This window comes from Lactuca virosa, chromosome 1 (assembly GCF_052849685.1).
Source record: "Lactuca virosa cultivar CGN04683 chromosome 1, Lactuca_virosa_CGN04683_v6, whole genome shotgun sequence".
Taxonomy (NCBI): domain Eukaryota; kingdom Viridiplantae; phylum Streptophyta; class Magnoliopsida; order Asterales; family Asteraceae; genus Lactuca; species Lactuca virosa.
Genome location: NC_136426.1, coordinates 157189577 through 157216034, shown reverse-complemented (window position 1 = coordinate 157216034; position 26458 = coordinate 157189577). Strand labels below are relative to the sequence as shown.

General features: G+C 38.7%; 1 protein-coding gene across 2 annotated transcripts; it reads left to right on the top strand.

Moving 5' to 3' along the window:
• Positions 1 to 14695: 14695 nt before the first annotated feature.
• On the top strand, positions 14696 to 19403 carry LOC145160404 (MACPF domain-containing protein At4g24290-like). Of its 2 annotated transcripts, none has more exons than XM_079079577.1 (7): positions 14696 to 15222; positions 15355 to 15593; positions 15918 to 16110; positions 16399 to 16446; positions 16697 to 16883; positions 17224 to 17387; positions 18489 to 19403. In XM_079079577.1, exons 1-7 carry the CDS (start codon positions 14947 to 14949, stop codon positions 19164 to 19166), a joined length of 1785 nt encoding a protein of 594 aa, XP_078935703.1. In that variant the 5' UTR covers positions 14696 to 14946; the 3' UTR covers positions 19167 to 19403. The 2 variants fall into 2 exon arrangements, with proteins under 2 accessions (XP_078935703.1, XP_078935711.1); XM_079079585.1 differs by having other exon boundaries at positions 15103 to 15222; positions 15331 to 15593.
• Positions 19404 to 26458: the final 7055 nt, after the last annotated feature.

Below are 26458 nucleotides of genomic sequence, written 5' to 3'. Positions count from 1 at the left end.
CGACCTAAATGAGAATTGAAGATCTCATTAATAGGAACTCAACGGTAAAAATACAGACGAAAACGGAGTCCGTATGTAGAAGTTATGAATTTTACGCGGACATTTAACAGTATAATCTCCTCGTACTGTTAAATTTAATATCGGTCAAGAATTAGCCGATGGAGTCAAAATGAAAGTTGTAGATCTTATTTTTACCTACTCGTGGATATAAAGAACGTCGAAAACGGAGCTCGTATGCGAAAGTTATGAATTTTTGAAAATCGGCTGATTTCCACCCTGTGTGCGATGCCACGTGTCAGCACCTGGCTCAGACTTGGAGCCCAAGCTCACTCACGACGTGAACATCAAGAAATTCACGACGTGAATCTTCCTCCAGCCCCCTATAAATAAGAGGTGAATCCCTCTTCATTCCTCACACCTCCCGTCACTTCCCTCTCTCTGTAGAACTTCTCTCTAGCCCCTAAACCCCCGAAAAGCCTAGGGAACCTCCCTAGCACGAGGAGGAAGCCCCGGAGCGCCCGACGGCTTCGAGAAGAAGAACCTTTCGGCTCGGGAACACTGCTCTAGCGAAGCCCGGTTTTGAGAAAAACCCGATGCAAGTAAGCTACGTCTAACCTAACTTTAGTATAGCTTATGTTTCAATATAGTAATGTTATTAGGACCTTATAATAAATATTTGGGCTATTATTATGGGTTATATAAGTGTCGTTATAATATCTTTTTAACCACTCGTGGTACGGGGAATATGGTTTAAAGGGCCGCATAGGGTTGTTGGATTTCAGAAGTGCTATATGCCAAAATGGTCCTGCCCTCCGTTGTTTTATGTCTGGCTCCTGTCTGTATATAGTGGTTGGAAAATATTGTTTAAACGCTTATATAATAATAATAATAATAATAATAATAATAATAATAATAATAATAATAATAATAATAATAATAAGACTAATAATTAGTCACGGTGAATATTAGACTAAAATCTAGTGGTAATGATACTAGGTTTTGTCGAAGGAAATCATATTGTTAAGAAGCTGCTCGAATATCGAGTCGTCACTTTAACAAGTGAGTGCATAGTTACTTTCATCTTACACATAGATATGAAGTATTTTAATATAAATTACGTGTTATGTGTGCATATTATTTGAATACTTGTTGTCTATGCTGGATGAATAATTTTATACATGTTTTAAATGATTTAAATTGTATATGTATTTATATCTACAAAATATGTTGGGTAAAACATGGGTAGATGAATGATGAGGGATGAAAGCTGATATAGAGGAACATTAGTAGTATGGACATAGTGCCCTATAGGTGAACATTGACAGCAATGGACCTAGTACCCTATAGATGAGCATTGGCAGATGCGCCACAACCTGTAGATGTTTTTGATCTACGAGGTACTCTAAACATCCTAGCAGCTGCGCTCTAAGGATAGTACCAGCAGCTGCGCCTCATAGAGAATGTCATAACCCTGGCAGATGAGCCTAAAGGACTCTACCGGCAGAAGCGCCTAATAGAGAACGTCATAACCTCGACAGATGCACCTAAAGGACTATACCGACAGATGCGCCCCATAAAGAATGTCACAATTTTGGCAGTTGCACCTAAGTGATAATATTAGCAGCTGTGCTTGACAGATGTGTCATTAGCAACGATGGATTTCGTGCCTATTCCTTAGGATAATCCTTAGGAATGAATGAACGAGGAATAGCTGATTCTTAGGGTAGATCCTTAAGAGTAAATAAGATAATGGGGATGGGTAATTGGGTTGATTGATTGTTTGATGATTAAACATAATGATTATATTATTGTGGGTTGAAAACCCTATGTACTCACCAGGTTTCCCCACCTGACCCACTCAAGCTTATTTGTATCACAGGTGTCGATACGAAGCCACTTTACACTGAGAGATTTAAAAGAGATGTGGATCACTAGTGTAAATGAATGTAAGTTCTGTTTATGCTTATGTTTTTGTATTGACAATGACATCCCAAGGTTTTAAAAGGAATAAAAATACATTTCTTTGGAAATGCTTTGATAATGTATTTATCATGTTTTTCTGGGAACAAATTCCGCAACATTTTTATTAAAAGAAGTACTCTGAATTTTATAAAGCATAAACAAAATCGTACTTTTCTGGCCGTGAAAATGGTGATGTCACAGCTACATGGAGACAATTTTCAAGACGGTTTGAGTCAGAGAATGAAATCCAGCTAAAGACTCGTAAAATAAGCGCTTCTAAGAGGCAACCCGATGTTCGGTTTTCAGTTTTCTAGTTTGTTCTTTTAATTTTTTAGACTTACGGGTTTTTGAATTATTTTGATTGCATTACACCCTTCAAAAGATTTTAGGTCATGATTCTATGATGTATTTATGCTATAATTGATGTGGTTTTTCTTGTTATGAATAGTTGGTGGAGTTTGAGTGTAACACCGTAATTTTTCAAACAATTTTTCACATGTTAAAAACATATTTTCATTCATAAACATTATAAAATCTCATCGTTTCACATATCAATCCATATAACACAACCCAAGATCATAATGTATAAAAACTCCTCATGTGTGTACTGATCATGCCGGCGCCTTCCCGCGATCCTCACTGGTACCTGAAACACATAACACCAAACACTGTAAGCATAAATGCTTAGTGAGTTCCCCAAAATACCACATGCAACACATATTAGCCACTCGAGGCTATAACTCTGTATGACCCTCTGGTCAAAGTGTCTCAGTGGGACCCTCCAGTCCCATAACTCTGTGGACCCTCTGGTCCTAACTCTGTGGACCATTCGGTCCTAACTCTATAAACTCTGAATCACATATAGCACAGAATCACATATAGCACAGAATCACATAGATAACACATAGCATACAATATACTCTGTCACATAACTCTAATTACCACTCTAGGTAAGGTATAGTGAGAAGACTCACCTCGGGTAACTCGGTAAACCTCGAACTCTGAAATACTGCACTAGCCTCCGCCTAATCACATAAATAATTACTCTAATTAATACAACTTCTAAAGGCTAAGCTAACCCCTCTCTATAAGTTCTCTAAGAAGGGTAAAAGACCATTCTACCCCTCTAATGGCTCATAAGTCCAAACACTGACTAAACGCTAAAAGTCAACAAAAGTCAACGGTCAAACTTTGACCCGACTCGTCGAGTGCACTCGTGTGACTCGGCGAGTACATGCGTGTCCTCTTCGCCCCTGGTCCTTATTCGACTCGCTGAGTCAACCCCACACTCAACGGGTTATCACAGGTCGCGAATCGCGGGGCAACCCGACTCGACTCGCCGAGTCCCTTATGGGCTCGGCGAGTTCCTCCCATGAAAGCACTCATCTGACCTCTTGAGGTCAGATCTGCTTCTCTAATCTATAGATCTGACTTCCCCATGACCAATAAACACGTAAAGGTCGAATCTTGCTATACATGCAATGCTCCCAAGGCTTATTTTGGTGAAATCCCTTCTAACATGGCAACCTATGTCCATTTCCTCCATAGAACCACAAAAAGCAGCATGGTTCAGGCTCTCTGGACCTCAAAAGGTCCAGATCTAGAGTTTAGCACTCAATGGGACACTATACACAACTAAACAAGCCATAAAAGGGTATAGAAAACCCTAAATTCAATGCCCTTAAGCAAAACAGAAGGATAGGATCAAATAGCTACCTCAAACTTGAAGATCCAAGCCGAAAACCCACTGAAATGCAATCCTCTTGACCTCCCCTTGCTGGAAACACTTTCTCCTTTGCAAAATCACACCAAAATGATCAAAAAGGCTCAAACTCTCTCACAACTCGCTCACAATCGCTAGGGTATCTCTCTCTGGACTGGTAGCCGCAAATGGAGGCCATAAAGGCCTGTAAATAGGGCACAGACCCCGAGAATTAGGGTTTCAATCCACAGCGCGGACTTGTCAAGTCCATCCTTTCCGACTCGTCGAGTCCGTCCATTAATCCAGTCAGCAGTCGCGGTCCTACTCGACGAGTCTACGACTCAACTCGTCGAGTCCCTTTCTTTTCTCAAAAATAAATGATAAAATATAATACCTGGAATTCCGGATGTTACAATTCTCCCCCACTAGAATCAGATTTCGCCCCCGAAGTCTTACTCCACAAACAACTCTGGATGTTGCTCACGCATCTCTAACTCCGACTCCCAAGTCAGCTCGGACCCTCTCCGATGTTGCCACTGGACCTGGACCAGGGGCACCTCATTGTTCCTCAGAACCTAGATCTTCCGATCCACAATCGCAACTGGCCTCTCAACATAATTCAGGCTGGCATCCACCTGAGTATCCTCCAACGGTACCACCACCGTCTCGTCGGCTATACACTTCCTCAACTGAGACACATGGAAGGTATCATGGATCTGACTCAACTCCGCAGGTAGCTCCAGACGATATGCTACCCTGCCTACCCTCGCAGTCACCCTAAACGAACCGATGTACCGGGGCCCCAACTTTCCCCTCTTCCTGAATCAGATCACTCCTTTCCAAGGAGATACCTTCAGGAGTACGAAATCCCCCACCTGGAACTCAAGCTCGGATCGTCGCCTATCCGCATAACTCTTCTGGCGACTCTGAGCTGCCAACAACCTCTGTCTGACCTGCTGTATCTGCTCAGTCGTCTGAAGCACTAACTCAGTGTTGCCCATCACTCGTTGCCCGACCTCTCCCCAGCATATGGGAGTCCGACACCTCCTCCCGTACAACAACTCAAAGGGAGGCATGTCGATACTCGAATGGTGGTTGTTGTTATAAGAAAACTCAGCCAACGGCAAATACGTGTCCCAACTTCCTCCGAAGTCCATCACACATGCTCGCAGCATGTCTTCGAGCGTCTGAATAGTCCGCTCACTCTGACCGTCCGTCTGTGGGTGGTATGCGGTACTAAAATGCAGCCTTGTACCCAACTCCTCATGGAATTTCTTCCAGAATCTGGAAATGAAACGCACATCTCGATCTGACATGATCGAGATCGGCACTTCATGCTGCGATACCACCTCTCTCACATATAACTCTACCAGCCTCTCAGCAGAAAAGCTCTCACTGATAGAAAGAAAGTGAGCGCTCTGTTGGATTAGTGTCTAAGTCCATAACTATTTTGGTATGTACTTGACCCGATGGTGCATGGTCCTTTTGGGTTGCCTTCACCAAAGCAACTTGATAGGATGAACTATGGAGAGAAAGGATTAATTATGATTTATTAATATATTATGAGAATAATATATTAAAGGAGAAATCATATTGTTTAATTAATATTAGTCAAGAATTAATTGATAATTAATTTTGTGGCTAAAAGAGATTAATTAAACTTAAGGGACTGGAACTGTAATTATAAGATAATTGCATTTGGGCTATGGATCACCTTGGAATAATAGGTTGGACGAATTCTATGGGGAAACCCATTAGAAATCGTCCAAGGGATATTCTAAAAGGGTTCATGGGCTGCTTAGGGCTTAAGCAGTCAGATTAGGGTTTCCTAGTTGAAAACCCTAATAGCCTACATGTATATATAGTACCCTTAAGCCCCAAAAACGTGGGGAAGAGTTTCACTAAGGTTTCTGGACGTTTTGGGCAGCCTCCTCTCTCTTCATTCTTCATCCTCTTGCTCTTGGTGTTTGTGAGCCATTAGAGGAGTGACACTTGTGACTCTAAGCTTTCTAAAGCCATTACAAGGAGGATTTGAGATTGTTATTGCTACATAACAATCAAGGTATGATCTAAACCCTAATTCATATGTTAATATTGATTATCACATGCTAGATCTAGGGTTTAAAGTCTTGGATGAATTGCATGTACAATAGAGAAACCTAGATCCAAGCATTAGGGTTTGTATGAGCACATAGGATGTTCTTATGGCCTAAACCCATTACGCTCTTCGTCAGCCGATCAACAATCACCCAAATTGCATCGACTCCCCTCGCAGTCCTCGGCAATTTGGTGATAAAAATTCATGGAAATTTGTTCCCACTTCCACTCGGGAACCTCAAGTGGCTGCAACTTGCCATGCGGACGCTGGTGCTCGGCCTTCACCCTGCGACAGGTCAAGCACCTCTCTACGAACCACGCGACATCCCTCTTCATACAGGGCCACCAATACTCCCGCTTCAGGTCCAAATACATCTTAGTGGCCCCGGGATGGATCGAGAACCTCGATCTATGCGCCTCCTCCATCAGAATGGTACATGCCCCGCCTTCATACGGCACCCAAATCCGAACCTGAAAGGTCATGAGCCCACGGCTATCGGCAACGAACTCAGATATCTGTCCGATCACCCGCTCTCTTTTGCGGTTCTCCGGTATCATGGCCTCTACCTGGGCCTCCCGAATGGTGTCCAACACCGAAGTCATCACTGTCAATCTCAAACAAACATCTCGTAACGGGGCACTCTCCGCCCTGCGACTCAGGGTATCGGCTACCACATTAGCCTTGCCCGGGTGGTACAGGATCTCACACTCATAATCATTTACCACATCCAGCCATCTCCTCTGGCGCATATTCAGGTTGGGCTGGTCCATCAGATACTTCAAGCTCTTGTGATCTGTGTATATGTTACACCAGACTCCATACAAATAGTGACGCCAGATCTTGAGGGCGAACACCACAGCCCCCAACTCCAGATCGTGAGTGGGATATCTCATCTCATGAGGCTTCAACTGCCTCGATGCGTATGCTATCACATGACCTCTCTGCATCAGCACCGCACCCAATCCTGATATCGACGCGTCACAATACACCACAAAATCCACCATCCCCTCCGGAAGGGCTAATACTGGGGCTTCGCATAATCTCTGGCGAAGTGTCTCGAATGAAGCCTGCTGCTCTGGGCCCCAACTGAATGCTACGCCCTTCCGGGTCAACCTGGTGAGAGGAACACCAATCTTGGAGAAATCTCTGATAAATCTCTGATAATAGCCGGCCAACCCCAGAAAACTCCTGATCTCTGAGGGGGATCTCGGCACCTCCCAACTCATCACCGCCTCAATCTTGGCCGGATCGACCAATATCCCATTCTGGTTGACGAGGTGTCCTAAGAACTGGACCTCTCGTAACCAGAAATCACACTTGGAGAATTTGGCGTAAAGTCTCTCCGATCTCAGAACTCCGAGGATCTCCCTCAAATGCTCCTCATGTTGCTCTCTGGATCTCGAATACACCAATATGTCATCGATAAACACGATCACTGAACGATCCAACATCGGCCTGCACACTCTGTTCATGAGATCCATGAACGCCGCCGGTGCATTGGTGAGCCCGAAAGGCATCACCACGAACTCGTAATGCCCATAACGAGTCCTGAACGCTGTCTTCTGGATATCCGCCTCACGCACTCTCATCTGATGATATCCAGACCTCAGATCAATCTTGGAGAACCAAGACCGTCCCTGCAACTGATCGAACAAATCTTCGATCCTCGGTAAGGGGTAACGGTTCTTGACCGTCAACTTGTTCAACTCCCGGTAATCAATGCACATCCGGTGTGAACCATCCTTTTTCTTGACAAAAAGGATCGGCGCTCCCCACAACGAGCTACTCGGCCGAATAAACCCCTTCCCCAGCAGCTCCTGCAGCTGTGAGGATAACTCCTGCATCTCTGGCGGCGCAAGGCGATAGGGCGCCTTGGCGATAGGCGCTGCCCCCGGAACCAAATCGATACGGAACTCTACCTGCCTCTCGGGAGGCACTCCCGGCAACTCCTCGGGGAAAACGTTCGGGAACTCACGCACTATCGGGACCTCATCGACCGACCTCGGCCTCTCTGCCTCTACTCTCGTATCCACCACATAAGCCACAAACCCGCTACAGCCCTGCTGTAGGCTCTGCCTCGCTCTAGCGGCCGAACAAAATGCTGACCCAGAACGGGTACCCTCGCCATAAATCGTAAGAACTCCCCCACTAGGGTCTCGTATGGTCACCAGCTGCCGCTCGCAGTCGATAACCGCACCAAACCTGCTCAACCAGTCCATGCCCACGATGACACAGACATCTCCCATCGCAATCGGGACCAAATCAATCGGAAACTCAACGCCGAAGATCTCGAGTACACATCCTCGAATCACATCAGTGGCATACACCGCTCTCTCGTCAGTTATGGAAACTCGCAAAGGTCGACTCAACGCCTCTCAACAGATACTGATGTGCTAACTAAAGGCTAACGACACAAAAGACCGACTCGCACCCGAGTCAAATAACACCAAAGCAGGTACAGAACTCACAAGAAATGTACCTACGTATATCATAATATAAGCATAACACCACAAACTCAAAATAAATATATGAAAGAATACATACCAGCCACAACATTTGGCGTTGCGCGGACCTCCTCCGCTGTCAACTGGAAGGCTCTCCCTCGTGCCTTCAGCGCCTCGGCCTTCACTGGCCGACTCTCTGCAGCTCGAACGGCAGCAGGGGCAGATCCCTGCAACTGCGGACACTCAGCCTTCCGATGTCCTGTCTGGTTGCAGTGAAAACAAACTGCAAACCCCTTGGGGCAATCCTTGGCCATGTGCCCCTCCTTGCCATACTTGTAGCAAGACCCTGCTCTGCAAACCCCCTCATGACTCTTGCCGCACTTGCCACAAGTGCGGCTCTTCTGGTTCCCTGATCTCGAATCGGCGGGCTTGGTCCGCTTGGCTGCCGGCTGGGACTGTGCCGGTCGCCGATCCCTCGTCTGAGACTCCGCCTTCTCCCTAGCCTGAGTCTCAAGCTCTATATCCCTCTTCCGAGCATTTGCCTGAAGCTCGGCAAATGTCTGGTACGACGAGTTCGCCACGAACTCGCGGATGTCTCTCCTCAAAATACTCAAATACCGACTCATGCGTGCCTGCTCGGAAGACACGTGCTCAGGGCAGAACATCGCCCTCTCATGGAACATCCTGGTGATCACAGTAACAGACTCGGTACCCTGCTTGAGGGTCAAGAACTCCTGGGCCAAACGTTCCCTTTCCACCGGGGGAACGTACTCATCACGAAACATAGCGGTGAACCTTTCCCATGTCACCGCGGCAAGCTCTGCAGAAGAATAGTGCGCTGTCACAAACTTCCACCAGTCCTTCGCTCCCAAGCGAAGCTGGTTCAGCGCGAACCGAACTCTCAGATGCTCCGGACAAGAACATGTATAGAAGCATCCCTCAATATCAAAAATCCATCTCATCGCAGCGATCAGATCCTGCGTCCGGTCAAACTCTGGTGGCTTCGTGTTGCTAAACTCCCGGAACAGCAACGAATCGCCTCCCTGAGGTCTAGCAGCAGCAACAGCCGCAGTGGCCGCAGCAGCCGCAGCCTCAGTAACCGTTGCATATCTCTCGTCGAAAGTCTCAATCAGGGTGGTCTTAATAGACCCAAACATCTCTGGTATCTCTGCGCTGATCGCCGCAGCCACCTCCTCATGGATCATCTGGCAGAGCTCCTCATCACTCACTCCGCTGGGCTCTGGTCTGTGGCGTGTCCCAACCATGATGTCTCTGAAATACAACACAAAATATCAGAGACTCGCTCGAGTATGCACACACTCGATATCCCATTCCTACTCGATCCCTGGTACCCTAAAGATTCTTACTTGGGCTGCGCACTGCTCCGATGTCTTCAGTAGTACGGGCCCAATACTACCGTCCACACCGCATCAGTATTCACCCCAAGTCCTCCTCCTAGGATCCCAAATCCCAAGTACTCTACTCTCACTATGCATAGTCTACTCTCTAGCAGGTCTCTCATAAGCTCCTCGCTGCTATCTACTCACTCTCAAGCATCTCCTAGCAGCAAAACCCCTAGGCTAAGGCATCAAATATCAGGCCACTCTAGTCCTAATAAGAATACCTAGCCTACTCTAACATGCATAATATATTATCTCATATCTCATAACACATAATATAAGGGTATTTTGGGAAATCACCGTTCGGGCGCTGGCTGATCGTACACACTGCTCTGCTCTGTTCTTTTCAAAACCTTTTTACTCTTTTAGAAAAATTTTGTTTTATGTCAAAAAATTCCTCAAATCCTCAGTTTGAGTTCAAATGCGCTCGAAGGTGCATCCGAATCCCTCAAACCAAGGCTCTGATACCAACTTGTAACACCGTAATTTTCCAAACAATTTTTCACATTTTAAAAACATATTTTCATTCATAAACATTGTAAAATCTCATCGTTTCACATATCAATCCATATAACACAACCCAAGATCATAATGTATAAAAACTCCTCATGTGTGTACTGATCATGCCGGCGCCTTCCCGCGATCCTCACTGGTACCTGAAACACATAACACCAAACACTGTAACCATAAATGCTTAGTGAGTTCCCCAAAATACCACATGCAACACATATTAGCCACTCGAGGCTATAACTCTGTATGACCCTCTGGTCAAAGTGTCTCAGTGGGACCCTCCAATCCCATAACTCTGTGGACCCTCTGGTCCTAACTCTGTGGACCATTCGGTCCTAACTCTATAAACTCTGAATCACATATAGCACAGAATCACATAGATAACACATAGCATACAATATACTCTGTCACATAACTCTAATTACCACTCTAGGTAAGGTATAGTGAGAAGACTCACCTCGGGTAACTCGGTAAACCTCGAACTCTGAAATACTGCACTAGCCTCCGCCTAATCACATAAATAATTACTCTAATTAATACAACTTCTAAAGGCTAAGCTAACCCCTCTCTATAAGTTCTCTAAGAAGGGTAAAAGACCATTCTACCCCTCTAATGGCTCATAAGTCCAAACACTGACTAAACGCTAAAAGTCAACAAAAGTCAACGGTCAAACTTTGACCCGACTCGTCGAGTGCACTCGTGTGACTCGACGAGTACATGCGTGTCCTCTTCGCCCCTGGTCCTTATTCGACTCGCTGAGTCAACCCCACACTCAACGGGTTATCACAGGTCGCGAATCGCGGGGCAACCCGACTCGACTCGCCGAGTCCCTTATGGGCTCGGCGAGTTCCTCCCATGAAAGCACTCATCTGACCTCTTGAGGTCAGATCTGCTTCTCTAATCTATAGATCTGACTTCCCCATGACCAATAAACACGTAAAGGTCGAATCTTGCTACACATGCAATGCTCCCAAGGCTTATTTTGGTGAAATCCCTTCTAACATGGCAACCTATGTCCATTTCCTCCATAGAACCACAAAAAGCAGCATGGTTCAGGCTCTCTGGACCTCAAAAGGTCCAGATCTAGAGTTTAGCACTCAATGGGACACTATACACAACTAAACAAGCCATAAAAGGGTATAGAAAACCCTAAATTCAATGCCCTTAAGCAAAACAGAAGGATAGGATCAAATAGCTACCTCAAACTTGAAGATCCAAGCCGAAAACCCACTGAAATGCAATCCTCTTGACCTCCCCTTGCTGGAAACACTTTCTCCTTTGCAAAATCACACCAAAAATGATCAAAAAGGCTCAAACTCTCTCACAACTCGCTCACAATCGCTAGGGTATCTCTCTCTGGACTGGTAGCCGCAAATGGAGGCCATAAAGGCCTTTAAATAGGGCACAGACCCCGAGAATTAGGGTTTCAATCCACAGCGCGGACTCGTCGAGTCCATCCTTTCCGACTCGTCGAGTCCGTTCATTAATCCAGTCAGCAGTCGCGGTCCTACTCGACGAGTCTACGACTCAACTCGTCGAGTACCTCTCTTTTCTCAAAAATAGATGATAAAATATAATACCTGGAATTCCGGATGTTACATTGAGTTTGAAAATAATAGGAATCATGTGACGCGTCTTGAAGAAAAACGTAATGTGTAAAATGATCGATTTCGATCCGGAGAGCCTTTTGTCGTAAAATGCGATGCGTCTGATGGTATGCACGATGTGTACTTGAGTTTAACAGGTTTTATCTTCTTTAATCCTTTTTTTAAAACTTTTTACCACTTCTCACATCACATCTATGTCATCAAGAGCTCATCATCCCAACTTCGAATTTCTTCATTTTTGTTGTTTAATTTGCACTCCATGTATGATTCCTCTGTACTTCTTATTTTATGGGTTTTTGAGTTATTTTGATTGCATTTCACCCTACAAAAGATGGTCAAGATTATATGATGTACTTGGGTTTTCATTGATGTGAGATTTCTTGTTATGAAAATTGGTGAAGTTTTTGAGTTTGAAGAATTGTAGACATTACGCGACGCGCCTTGAAGAAAAATGTGATACATACAACGATAGATCTCGAGCTGAAGGACCCTTTGTCACAAACACGACGAGCCTGATGACTATGCACAACGTGTATTTGAGCTTAACAGGTTTTATCTTCTTTAACCCTTTTTTCACTTTTTACAACTTCTCACATCACATCTACGTCATTAATAGTTCATCATCCCAACTTCGAATATCTTTGTTTTTCTTATTTAATCTGCACTTTAGTTATGATTCCTCCACTACTTTTTACTCCATTGTATTAATTTCATGGAATTATGAAGTACATTATACAATTCTTTGAAAACTAGGTCTTTGTTCAATTTAGTGTGGTTTTATGCTTTATAGTTAAAATCTTTGACTTGAATGGACTTCCCCATTTGCAATATTTAACTTATGGTATGATGTGTTGTATGTTTGTTGATGTATGAAGGTACTTAGATATAAAAAGGTAAACATTACATAATCAATAAGTAAAATACAATAGTTAGGAGGAGTTAAATGGTCAAACTTAAGACAAAATAACTTTAACTAAGTTTATATATCCAACCTAACTCTCCATATAACTTAGACCTATCACTATTTCCCACAGTTCTATAAATTTGTTAAAGATTACATTTCCAACACCAAATCTTAACTTACTCAAAAATGTCTACTAAAAAAATCCTACATAAATATAGGAGGTGAGGTTCAAGCTCATTCCCCAATCTATCCCAAATGTACTAGATGATGTCTGAAGAGATGAAGATTGTTGTGCATTCTCGAGAGACAGATGTCGAAATGCTTTGTGAGGATGTCTACAATGCAATCAAAGAAAGAGACGATCTTCTTCAAGAAGTTAAAGACTTTAATTAATTGATCAAGAAAAAAAATGATAACCAAATTCACCTGGAAAGCTAATCTTTAAACGTCTATTATCCTTGGTATTCAAAAATATATTCTAAAGAAACAAGCTTGGGTCGACCGAAAAAAAAAACAAATTTTTCGTACAAATACACACCATTTTGGATAAAAAAAAATGTCAGTCAGTGTCTTTATGTATTTGTGCTATGTACAAATTGCACATTGTTACATTCCAATGAAACTAATTTTCATCTTAATTTAACTATAAAATCACAAAATATCACTACTTCGAAGATAAATCTACTTTTTCGAAAACAAGTAACTTTTATGAACTAATTTGTAAATATGGTGTTATCTTAAAAACAAAAATAACCTTACTTCGAAAATAATGGCTTTTTGAAACCTCAAAATTCTTGAATCGTTTTTTTTAGAAAAAAACTAATTACTACGTTTGAAAATTTAGTATTTCCGAAAATAATAATTATTTGAAAAAATTTCCAAAAATGTGAGTGTAGTCTTTTCATTTTTAATTATGAGATTGTTATTGTTAAGTTGGAATTTAATTCTTCTTTTGACTTCATTGTCAATATGGAGACCAAGCATGGGGTTCTATTATTTGCAGGGGTCAATCCCCATGAAGAAATTTATTGGAGAAATTGTATTTCAAAATCAAAGGCTTAGCAAAGTTGATGGTGCAAGGTTTTGACCACACATGGAAGCCTTGGGGCGAAGCCACTTGGCAAAGTTGTTGAATATTGTTTATGAGCGAAGCTGCAAACCATGGACGAATTCAGATCCAGGAAGTAGAGCTTCAAATTAAGTTAAAAAGCAAAGTCTAAAGACTTGGCAGCAAAGTTAAACTCTAAAGCGCAGTTGTGAAGAACGAGCTCATCATCTTCTCCTTTGTTGTACATCCAAGCTTCGCCTTTGGTGTACATCACGCTTAGCCTTCGGAAGTAGTCCTAGACTTTAAACTTCGATGCTGACCTAGTAACTTTGGGACCACGTCTGTCATCATGGGTCAACTTATTTCTGTTATATCATGAGCCTAGTCCAGAAGAAATTAGGTCCAAAGTTTATTATCAATTGATCTCTCACTGTAATTGTAACCAATGTTCTAAATAACGTTAGACGTGACTTGGCGACAATGTCAAGCATCAAGCTTTTACGAGCCGTGGCGAGCCACTTCAAGCTTTTACGAATCGTGGCGAGACACTTCAAGCTTTTACGAATCGTGGCGAGCCACATCGTTTGTAAGTTGTGACTTAAGACATTAATTTGTAGCCCTAATACAAAAAGTATGCATTCAAAAGTATCAGTATAATCAAAATATCTCTATAGTTTGTTTGGGAGATGTAGTTTGATTAGTATAATCAAAATCTAACCTTTGTATTCTTTATTCTCATTTGCATATTTATCATTGTGTTGTGTTTTCAAAGTCTATAATTGGTGAATATTTTGTTTAAAATATAAGAACCAAAATGAATATAGAAACCAAGAATTAACCTTTTTTATGGAAAATGGAAAGTAAAAGAATAACATTGAATCTCCGACCACCAATAAAAAGTGTCTTTACGCCGGTGACGGGCGGCATCAAAAACAACCAACTTTCTTTGACCTTTTGCACTTCTCTTGAAAACCAATTACAGCATTTCTATTTTGACTTTATCTCCAAACCCCAAATGATTCCGCGCTTTGTACCAACAATATACGCGACAATTAATCATATAAAATACATCCACGATGTAAAATCTGACGACCCATTTCATCATCTTCCACCTGAACATTATTTAAATTCGCAGTCAACAAAACACCAAGAAATCGAGTTGACTACTTCCGATTCAAACCGTAGCAGGTGAAAGAAAACCATAATCGAAGGAAAAATTCCACGGATTCACCTAATTTTGCGGTTTATTTGTGGTTTACACAACTAATTTGATGGGTAGTAGTAGTAAGGAGGTGGCGTTACGGCTGAAGACAGCGGCGGAGACGGCGATCGGATCAATTGGGTTAGGGTATGACCTGACTGAGGATTTGAGGTTGAAATACTGTAAAGGGAAGTCGCCGGAATCGAGATTAATCGGTATAGATGATGAACAGGTGAGGGATATACTGATTCCAGGTGGGATTTTGATTCAAAATGTATCAAAATCGATTAATTGTGATAAAGGTGAAAGGATGCGATTCAGCTCAGATACCCTCTCTTTTCAGAAGGTATATCCACAAAATTTCGTCTTGATTCACTGATTTGTTCGATGATAGTTAAACTTTCCTTCTTATAATGATTTTATGTTATGGGTTCGAATCTTTGATATATCAAAGGTATCGTTTTTCTTGTTCTTGTAGATGTCGGAGCAATTTAACCAGGATGTATCACTTTCCGGCAGAATTCCGACCGGCCAACTGAACGCTGCATTTGAATTCACGGGATCATGGCAGAAAGATGCTGCAAATACAAAATCTCTCGCTTTAGATGGCGTCTTCATCACACTTTACAATATCAAGCTTGAAAAATCCCAAATTGCTTTACGTGATCATGTCAAAAACGCAGTTCCTTCCTCATGGGAACCTGCAGCATTGGCCAAGTAAGCAAAAAATTGTGACTCTTATGACAAAAAATTATGACTCTTATGACAAATTTTGGGATATTTTCATTGGTATCATGACAAGGGCATTTACGTCTTTTTGTACAGAGAACAATTAGACACTGATTCATAGTCCCACCTTTTAGGACAAAACAATCCGGTTTTTGTCTAGTTGACATCAATCTCTGTCCATGTCAAAAAAGTATTATGTTATGTTATGTTATGTCATGTCATGTCTTTTCATGTTATGTACTATATTTTTTGTTATCTATTTTAAACATCACAAACTTGATTTTTAGTTTGAATTTTGTATGATGTTTGTAGGTTTATCGAAAGGTTTGGCACCCATGTAATTTCGGGTGTAAAAATGGGAGGAAAAGACGTTGTGTATATGAAACAACAACATTCATCAACTCTCTCGTTGGATGAGGTGCGAAATAAGCTAAAAGGTGTAGCGGAAAAGAGATTTAGTGGACAACATAATGATAACCCTAGAGAGACGCATGATTCGGAGCTGGTTGTAACATCTTTTCTATACTTTTATTAACACAATACATTTCACTTTCTTCCCGTTTATAGCAAAACTATCCGTTTCTAAAATTTATCTCATTTGACAACTTACATTGAATAACCCTTAACTACATTGATAAAAGAGTAAAAAAAATAAGTGGGAAAGATAAAGAATCAAAGTTTGATCCAAGTTGTCTACTAATAACATTCACTATGGTAAAAGAACAAGATATATTATAAAAGTTTGTGAAATCTCTAATCTCATATTCTTATGTAATACTCTTTTATGTTTCAGCTTGAAAGAAACGACTACGGCTTGATAAACTTGAATCCACCAATTGAGGTTAGAATTCGGTATTGTCTCATTAAATTTTGCAATAGTCATATTCTATAAACAAATATCCGCTATTTGCCTTTGGACTCCGTTTGTTACACCAGACAGTTGTCATGACGTGTATTGACGTGTATTGGACTTGGACCGATGTTAATGAGACAAAAATTAGCGTGGACTGCCAGTCTCGCACAACCTTGGTAAATAAATAGTGATTATACTGAGATTCTACACTGCGTCGCTTTTGGTTGTGATTTTGCAGGATATAACTCTTTTTTGGAGGAGAAAAGGGGGAAGCTATGGAAAAAACCTCGACCATCGCACATGGTGTCAAACGGTTCAACTCGAACCTGAAGTCATCTCAATGTCGTTTATTCCAATCACATCATTATTAAGTGGAATAGATGGAAACGGATTTTTAACTCACGCCATCAATCTTTATATACGTTGTAAGCAAAAACATCCATATCTTTCCATTTATTTGATCCGATCAATTGATGTATAAACGCTTGACAAACACAAAGTCAAATGCCTAAAATACCCTTTATGCTAGGGACATGATGCGAAAGGGCATTTTAGTCTTTTGAGCAGACGAGAGACCAAGAGTGAGTCATGTCCTCCTTTCTAAACCGTTTCGGGTAGGATAAAAAATTAAAATTTTTTGTTTTAGTGACATCGGTCGTGTGACAACAGGACAATGCATACCAAACACAGTACAAAGGCATATGTTTAGTTTAGTGCTTCTATCTTCTAATGGCTACATGTGTTATGGCTACATGTGTTATGCAGATAAGCCACCAATTGAAGAGCTTCAGCAGTTTTTAGAGTTTCAACTTCCGACAAGATGGGCACCAGAGTTTGGTGAGCTTGCAGTGGGTCCCGAGGGTAAACAGCACAACGCAGCTTTGCAGTTCAGATTTTTGGGTCCGAAGCTCTATGTTAACACGAATCAGGCATGTTTTTATTAATTACTAAAATCTTACAAAAAATTACTTGAATATCCATAAAAATTAAACAAAATTACTATGAACGATGAAAAGATACAAAAAAGACGATAAGAATTAAACAAAATTACATCTATAAAAATAACAATGAGGATAGAAAAATAAAATACATCATATCTGCAAGACGCGTCGCCACGTCTTAAAAAAGTGGCCTCAGTACATATATGTACTTTTATAATTATAAGTTGAGTTATTCAATAAAATAACCATATTTTAAAACTTAGTATATCAAGATAATCATATTTTTAGCCTCTATCAAAAACACCTAACCCTTTGAAAACGTGTCCACGAATTTACAAGATTACTTTTTCCGACATAAAACCTCGTGAAACTTTGGCCAAAATTCACCAATTCTTTATATACACTTCAACTTCAATATGTAAAAAAGTCTTTGGGATTTGAATCCAAGACCTATCCCTCCAACTATACACTTAAACCATTTTTGTTACATCTTATTTTATTTAGATTTTTAGGAAAAACATTTCTTAGTAGATTTCAAGACTTTTGAAAAATACATTTGAACTCACGAATATAATCAAAAATACATTTGAACTCATGAATATAATCAAAAAATTCCGATCTTAAGTAGTTTTGCGGCTAAAATTCACGATTTTTTTGACGGAATATTTAAAAAGTAATGTCGCGAATTGTCGATATTTTTTTCATGAAGTTTGTGGTCATTTTGTTACAAACAATTATCTTGATATACAAACTTTCAAATATGATCATTTTAATAAATAATTCTTATAAATTAATAAGTTATATAAAAAATTGTATAACACTGGAAACCATATATATCTGTATATAATAATTAATTAATAATTGATTACATACAAAGTTGTCTCCTTCTAATAAACAATGCCTAAAAAACATCATTTTATTGTAAGGCTCCTAAAGCATAAAGGTTAGGCTATTTACAACCTTGACAGAAATTACGAAAAAAATCCGGTCCAAAGAATTTCCGATTTAGTACCGGTCCAATCCGGTCTAGGCATATGAAACTCTGCTTACAGTATACTGATTCAAATTTTCCGGCGATAAAATCCGCAGGTGGATGTCGGAGATAATCCAGTAACAGGCCTTCGTCTTTACCTAGAAGGAAAACGAAACGACTGCTTAGCGATCCATTTACAGCATCTTTCCTCCATGCCCAAAAGCTTCAAACTCAAATCCGAACCAAACCCTAACTCATCCACAAACCCTAAAGACAAAAGGTACTACGAGAAAGTCCAATGGAAAAGCTTCTCACATATTTACAGTGCTCCGGTTGAATCCGACGATGAACTCTCCATCGTCACCGGCGCCGAGTTCGAAGTCAGCGACTCAGGTTTAAAACGAGTTCTCTTCTTACGCCTCCGGTTCGCAAAAGTGGTGGGGGCGACGGTGGTGAGGCAACCGGAGTGGGACGGGTCACCGGTTTTATCTCAGAAATCCGGGATCGTTTCGACGTTGATTTCTGGTAGGTTTTCGACCGGTCAGAGACCACCGCCGGATCCGAGAGTGGTGAACATGAACTCGGCGTTACCTGGTGGACCACCGGTGTCGGCTCATGGAAAGAAGCTTTTGAAGTTTGTTGATACGACGGAGTTGACGAGAGGGCCGCAGGATATGCCGGGATATTGGGTGGTGTCGGGGGGACGGCTGGTGGTTGAAAAGAGTAAGATATCGCTGCGTGTGAAGTTTTCTCTTTTGACGGTGGTTTCCGGTGATGAGGAAACGTTGGAATGAAGAATGAAGCGTCGTCGTTTCCGGTGGATATGTGGGTTTAGATTTGTTATTTGATTTGTTGGATCCAAAACTTAGAATTTTGTTGTTTTCTTTTTTTTTTTTTTTTTTTGTATATTTTGATGTTGTGGTGAATGATGTATAAATTTTGTGTTGTAAAGTGCAAAGTAATGCTGGTTTTTTAGGATGTTAGTCAGGATAAATTTTATTTTGGGTGAAAATTATCTTTATATTGTGTAACATACTTTTTTTTTTTTTTTTTTTTGTGATTTTACTTTTTGAATTTGATAAATTGTTGCGCTTCATGTGTATCTTATTTTATTTTTATTAAATCTATCTCATAAAAAAAAATCATTACAGAAAATTACTCGGGTGGTCCCTGTGGTTTGGGGTTATTATCACGTTAACATTCTTTCTAATTTTTACTAAAGTCGTTTAACATTAAAAAAATATTCGACTGTAATAACAATTTTTTGGTTTTTCTTGTTAAACACGATTTTTTAAACATCTTATATTATTTAAAAAATTGGTGTGAAACTACCTAGAAAATAAATGCCACCATAACTTTTCTTTTGTTAATCTTTGGGTAAATGGCACAAAAAACACTCTTTTTACACAGAAATTTGATTTTGACACCGTGTTTTCTTTTGTGTCAATTTTGACACTGTGTTTTCCAATTTGTTACAATTCTGACCACTTGACCGGTTAATTAAGTTGCATGCTGACGTGTCAGTTTTGATGACATGGCATGCTGACATGGTATGCTGACGTGTCAACATTGAATTTTTTTCTCACAAAAAACACTAAGTTTTCATTTTTTTTTTTTTCGATTTTGACACTAAGTTTAATTTTTTCTTTCAACTTTGACACTATGTTTTTTTGTTCCAAATCGAACATCATTTTTTTCCAATTTTGTTCAATGTTGACAATTTTTTATTTGAAACCGTATAAATATTTTTTTAATACATTTAAACCGTATAAATATGTTTTTTTTTCATTTAAAAACCATAGTTTTGTATAAATACATTTTTTTTTACACTCAAACCATATTTTTATGTATAAATATGTATTAGTTATATAAAAATTGTATTTTATATTAAATATGCAACTTTAAAATGTGGTTTTTAAACGAAAACAATATGTTTATACGGTTTAAAATGTAATAAAAAAATATATTTATACGGTTTCAAATGGAAAATAGACAAAATTGAACAAAATTTGATAAATGATGTTTGATTGGAACAAAAAAACATAGTGTCAAAATTGAAATAAAAAATTAAACTTAGTGTCAAAATCAAAAAAAAAGTGAAAACTTAGTGTTTTTTGTGGAAAAAAAATCAATTTTGACACGTCAGCATATCATGTCAGCATGCCACGTCAGCATGTAACCTGGTTAACCGGTCAAGTGATTAGAATTGTAACAAATTGGAAAACACAGTGTCAAAATTGACACAAAAAAAAAACACGGTGTCAAAATCGAATTTCTATGTAAAAAGAGTGTTTTTTGTGCCATTTACCCTTAATCTTTTGTTCTATTACCGTTGAAGATGAATTGGATGGTGAGAATTCTCCAACTTTATAACCTCATAAAAATCAAATTATAACGAAAGACAAACATCATATGATTTTACTCTTAAATAAATAAGTTATAAGTATGTTTAAAACTAAAGTACGCAAACTAACAATTATACATTTTCATAGTCTTACTCCGTAATTAAATATGGGCTTTTTAGTGCCAACAACCACCAAAAACTTAATGGATTTGGCCAGGAGACATTTCAAGAACCTTTCTGTGTAGATTGATTGAGATATATACATTGGTGGAACAACTGGGTTCGATTAAAAACAAACTTCTTTTGTTGACAGGAATTTTTTGTAACGAAATGAAGGCTTATAGCCAGGGATGTGCCCAAAACCCGTATTAGGGTGTGTCATGAGTGACACATACATGTTGTTCTATTATGGCTATTTCATGACGACCAAAGTGAGTTTCATCAAGTGAGATTATTACCGATTTATTTCTCGTGTTACTACAAGAACGACCGAATGAAAAAATGAAAGAGAGTGCACAACTGTTGTGAGCTTATATGATGGTGCATGATTTCCATGGCTTTGTTTTACATAATTTGATAAACAAAGAAGTTGACAAAATGTGTTGTGAGAAAACAATAATGGTATTTTTTTAACATTTTGGAAACTTCAATGGTATTTTTTATACTAAATATATACTTTCGTTGGTATTCTGTGTATAAATGGTATACTTCAATGATATTTGTACTAAAAAAATGACAATGGTACTTTTTAAACATTGTGAAAGCTTCGTTACAATTTTAAGTCATTTTTTCATTTACCTGAGATAACCGATCACTATAATGTTTTACTTAAACACATGTGTACTTCGTTGGTATCATGTGTACAAAAAATATACTTTAATGGTATTTTTATATTAAAAAAACAAAAATAATATTTTTTTTAAACATCTTGAAAACTTCAGTACCTTTTTCATTTCTCCTTTAATTTAATCTTATGATTTTGAGCTTTGTCCTACCTGTTAGACTTTTAATAAAAACTATCCTTCACCCTTTTATATATATATATATATATATATATATATATATATATATATATATAACTCTTTTTACTTAATTAATTTTAAATTAATTTAGACAATGTGGTCATTAAAAAAACTGAATCAATCTAATTAAACAATATCTTGTGGGTTGTTGAATTTAATGATTGTATTAATGACAATATAGAAGAAGGATTTTACGATCCAAATAAGGATTTTGACACCCAAACGTCTAATAGCATTGATGCTACATAAAAACACACAAGTGAATGTCGAACATAAGTGCAACAAAATATATGATTATGAAAAATATGGTTTAATATAGTCGAACAATATCGTGCACCAAATGGCTTCTAGCCCAGCGGTATCAGGTAGTATCCTCCATTCTTGAAGTCGAGGGTTCAAGTCCCGTTGTGGACGTAGGTGGATTTAGGTGTTAGTTTAGGAGTAGTTTATATATTATATTTGCCGGTTAAAAAAAAAACATTATCGTGCATGTTTGTTGATTTTAATAATTGTACTAACTAATGACAAGACACCATGGTTTTATAATAAAAAAAGAATTTGTAATTTTAAATAGATGTTACTATACGTACCGCTCATTCATATAAATTGTCGATATATAGACATTATTCCACCACAAAGAGATAGTCAAAATATTTTGGTGAAGTACATATAAAATTTCCCTTCTAAATATACAAACTTAAACTTAAACACACAACCATGTTTCTATTCTTTCACGTCAAGTGATCCATATTCAGATTTCCCTTTTCTAATATAATAATCTTTTTATATATTTCTTTAAATAAGTTATATATTTTCAGATTCATTCCTTATTAGAATATTTATTTTTTGATTGAAATCAAATATAGTTCAATACATATCGGTGGAAGGCAAACATATAACAAGTTGTGCCGCTAGCCCTTTCTAGATGACAAAACTATTTCTTTTGAAAACAACATTTGTAGATCTAGGAGATATAACATTAGAATGCATGACCCGTTGGACTCTGTTGAGGAGCTCCACCGCCTCTAGCGCGAGAAAACCAAATGTATCAAATGCAAAATGTACAAACACATGTTGATTTTCATACATGCATTTTCGTGTTTTGCCACTTTGCATGCATCGGCTTTCAAAGCAGTATGCCCTGCTGTGAAACCACCGCTCCTCAAACCGACGAGAGGAGAGACGCCAGTAAGATCCACACAAGCGTGATTTCCCCATATCCATCCAAAGACCAAAATGTCAGTCGGCATGAGTATGGATCTTCCATCCTGCGGGTCCGTCAAAAAATTCATTGGCGCTTCTTTCTTCATAGAAATACCAGCACACCGACAAGCATCAATGAGAACATCCCTAACCACATCATGTCGGTACTTTGAAACCAGGGAGCTCTCTACAATTAACCGCATGTTCCCCAAAAGTGTCCAAACATGCCTTGCGGCAAACGGGGCATATCTCGTCAATTGGGAATAAAGGAATAATGAGGCGGTAACGAAGGCTAGTTCGGTACTCCACAGGAGACAGATGCTGGCCGAGGCCATCAATAAGGATAGTTAGCAGAAAATCATGAGCATGAGGTGCCCGAAGACACTCAAAAACTGTTTTCTGTCTAACAGTTATGTCGAAGTCCACTTCCATTTCTTTGACGATTTTGCTAAAAAGGACACACGCCTCATTATTAATCTGCTAATTTATATCATTATTAATATTATGTATTAATTGAATAAAAAATATTTACAATTTTTGTTATTTAAGAACAATTTTTTATATTTATATCAGTTTTATTAATCGAATGGTAAAAATCATATCATTTTTTTTATTTTTTAAGATGTTGTAATGTCTAAACATGATTTAAATAAAAAAAACCAACATGTTAGCTATTTTTAATTTTTTTAACCTATTAATATCGGTCTACCAACTATATCAGATATAAATAAATGTTATTTTTATATTGTGTAAAATATGAAAATTAAGTAAACAACAAATTTTTAGAAACTTAACAAAAACATATCTTTTTACCGTATAAAAATATATCATAATTTGTACTATATCTTTGACCAATAGATAACATCATCGTAAAAAAAATGAATATTTATAAAACATTTGAAAATCAATATCATAAAAACATAAAGATCAAGTCAACAATAAAATCGTAGAATGAATATGGAATAAATCTTTTTTTTCAATTTGGTTAGCCGTAACCAAGGATTAAGGGCTTAAATCTTGTTTGAAATGAAATATACAGATTTAGGAGTATAATATTGGGTGTGTTTTAAATGTAAAAAAATATATTTTTATGTATAAATATATTTTTAAATGGATAAACACGGTCTTATACGTATAAATATGTTTATATATGATAGGTTTTGAGCATAACAAACAATCCTATGTGTGCATGCAACCCTAATTTGCTTTGGATATATGTTTTCTCTAATTGAACATACAAGTACTGAACATCAAAAGATAAACCCTAAAAGGCATATACTATTTTCGAAATTCATGAAATAAGATAGTAAACATACCTTTAAGATTGCTATTGTAAACAATCTTGAATTCCTCCTTGAAAACCTGTGATAGCAAGCGCCACAAGTATCGCTCCTCTAATGGCTCACAAACAAACCCTAACAACCAAGGAAAACTATAGAGAGAGGGAATGAGCCAAAATTTTGTCCAAGGCACTTAGAAAGAAGTCATAGAAGAAGTTCTACCCTAAGGTGAAGAATCTACAATTCAATTCATTACAGTCTTAATTCGCTACTTACTTCCAAAAGTGAAGAATCAAAGAATCGAGTATTGAATTAATCAGAGTATGAATTCAAGTAAGAATGCGAGATTGAACACCGGATGTAAATATGATCTTGTTTCAGCTCTATTACGCTTTCGAATGTTTACAGAGTACAATAGACAAGTCTGTAAAAACTCTTATCTAACTCTAGTAAATAATCCTATTTATAGGGAACCGAAAGCGTACAAAAAATATACTAAGGCATAGACATTTAAGCTTCGAATAAAAGCGCCCTAGTAAAATACATTACAAAATATTCTAAGAGTTCAAAATACATTTCGACTAATTACAACAATTCGACCCTTACAATCTCCCCCTTTGTAATCATAGTCGAAATCCTTAATTTGTAAGAAGTGTGATGGAATACAGTAACACTCTTCGAATCTCCGTGTACCAGGAGATAATCTTCTTCAGCTCTTTCTTATCTCCTTCATTGTTTTTCTTGCAATGATTCATACGAACAATTAAGTTCGTATATTGAGACGTTGAATATCTCTCCACTTCGCATGCCTGGAATAAGAACCGTTTAGCTTTTCCAGCTTTGTCTTTTCCTGCGAATACTATTCCAAAAGGCTTCAAGCAGATTTCACCATCAGCATACTTTTTCAATTCTGCTTGAGTCTTCGTCGGTGCCATTGGTGCTTTTATTTCCATTCCTTTGGCAGTAGCTAATTCCACATCTGTTAGTGCCAAGCACTCATAATAGTTTTCGATGAAAATCTTGATGTGAGCAACCCCAAGCTTGAATTCATCCGGTTCAGTGTTTTGAAGGAACGAAAATGATTTATCTTTCAAAAGCAATGCAACTTGTATAAGATCATACAAGTTCATTAATGGAAAATCAGCAATCGTAAATTCGCAAATATTTCCATTTGCCCTGGCAACCACATACTTAATGTTCTAGACTGTGTTTTCGAATACCACATCCTTTTTCATACTGATCACTTTCTTGATTTTAACCAATGACCACACTTCCTCAGGGGCTTTTGCAAGAACAGCATGAAAACGAATTTTCATATGAGTACCTTCATCCTTTTCTTTAAAATTTCCTTCAGCTTTGAACTGAGGCATGATGAACATCATTTCGTTTATCGGAAAATCCAGCTGGCTTGCATCAGTATTCGTAACCAAATAACTTTGTTTTGGTTTCTTTTCAAACGAATACATATGATTATATGCTACCTTGGCCTCTATTGTTTCGTAATTGTAGTGTTTGGATGGATCACCTTTGTCCATTCCCTTTGGATCACCAGCACGCTGAGCCATAATGCTTTGAATTAACCTTAGTTTTTCAATTTCAGCTTCTGCATCAGCCTTCTTTTCTTCTTTCGACTTTTCCACAACAATCGATTTCCCTTTATCTTTCAAAACTGGATTGTCAATTGCCTCTTTTGGTTTCGAACCACTCTCACCAGTCTCTGTAGATTTACCAATTACAATTCCTTTCGAAATAGGTCTTGTAATAGGTAACGTTGTGACAACTGTTGAAATAACCATCCCAGCAGAAACTATAACTGGCTTTGTTGTTGTGATCTTCGAAGAAAAAACCTTTCCTACAACTTTCGCATCTTCACCACTAGCCTTCGACTCACTAGTTTTTCTTTCTCTCCCTTGCACCCCTGTGTAAACAGGTGGGGCATTTGTTGTAGGAAGAAGGCTTGATATGCGAAAGAGAGGAGCAAGTTGCTTGTTGAGAATGGCTTCGAATTGAATAAACTTTTGTGATAAAAATTCAGGAGTAATCAGGGAAGAAGAAACCGGCATGTCAGAAATTTCTTTTAACTCCTTGAGCAAAGTAATCACTTCCTCAAAGTTTGCACTTTCAGATGTTGAAAGTTGAGTTAGTTGTGGACTCAAATTTTCATACAATTTAACAAATTGTGTGACTGCGTCACAAATGATATCAACCTTCTGATTCAGAGAAGCATAATCTTTTTG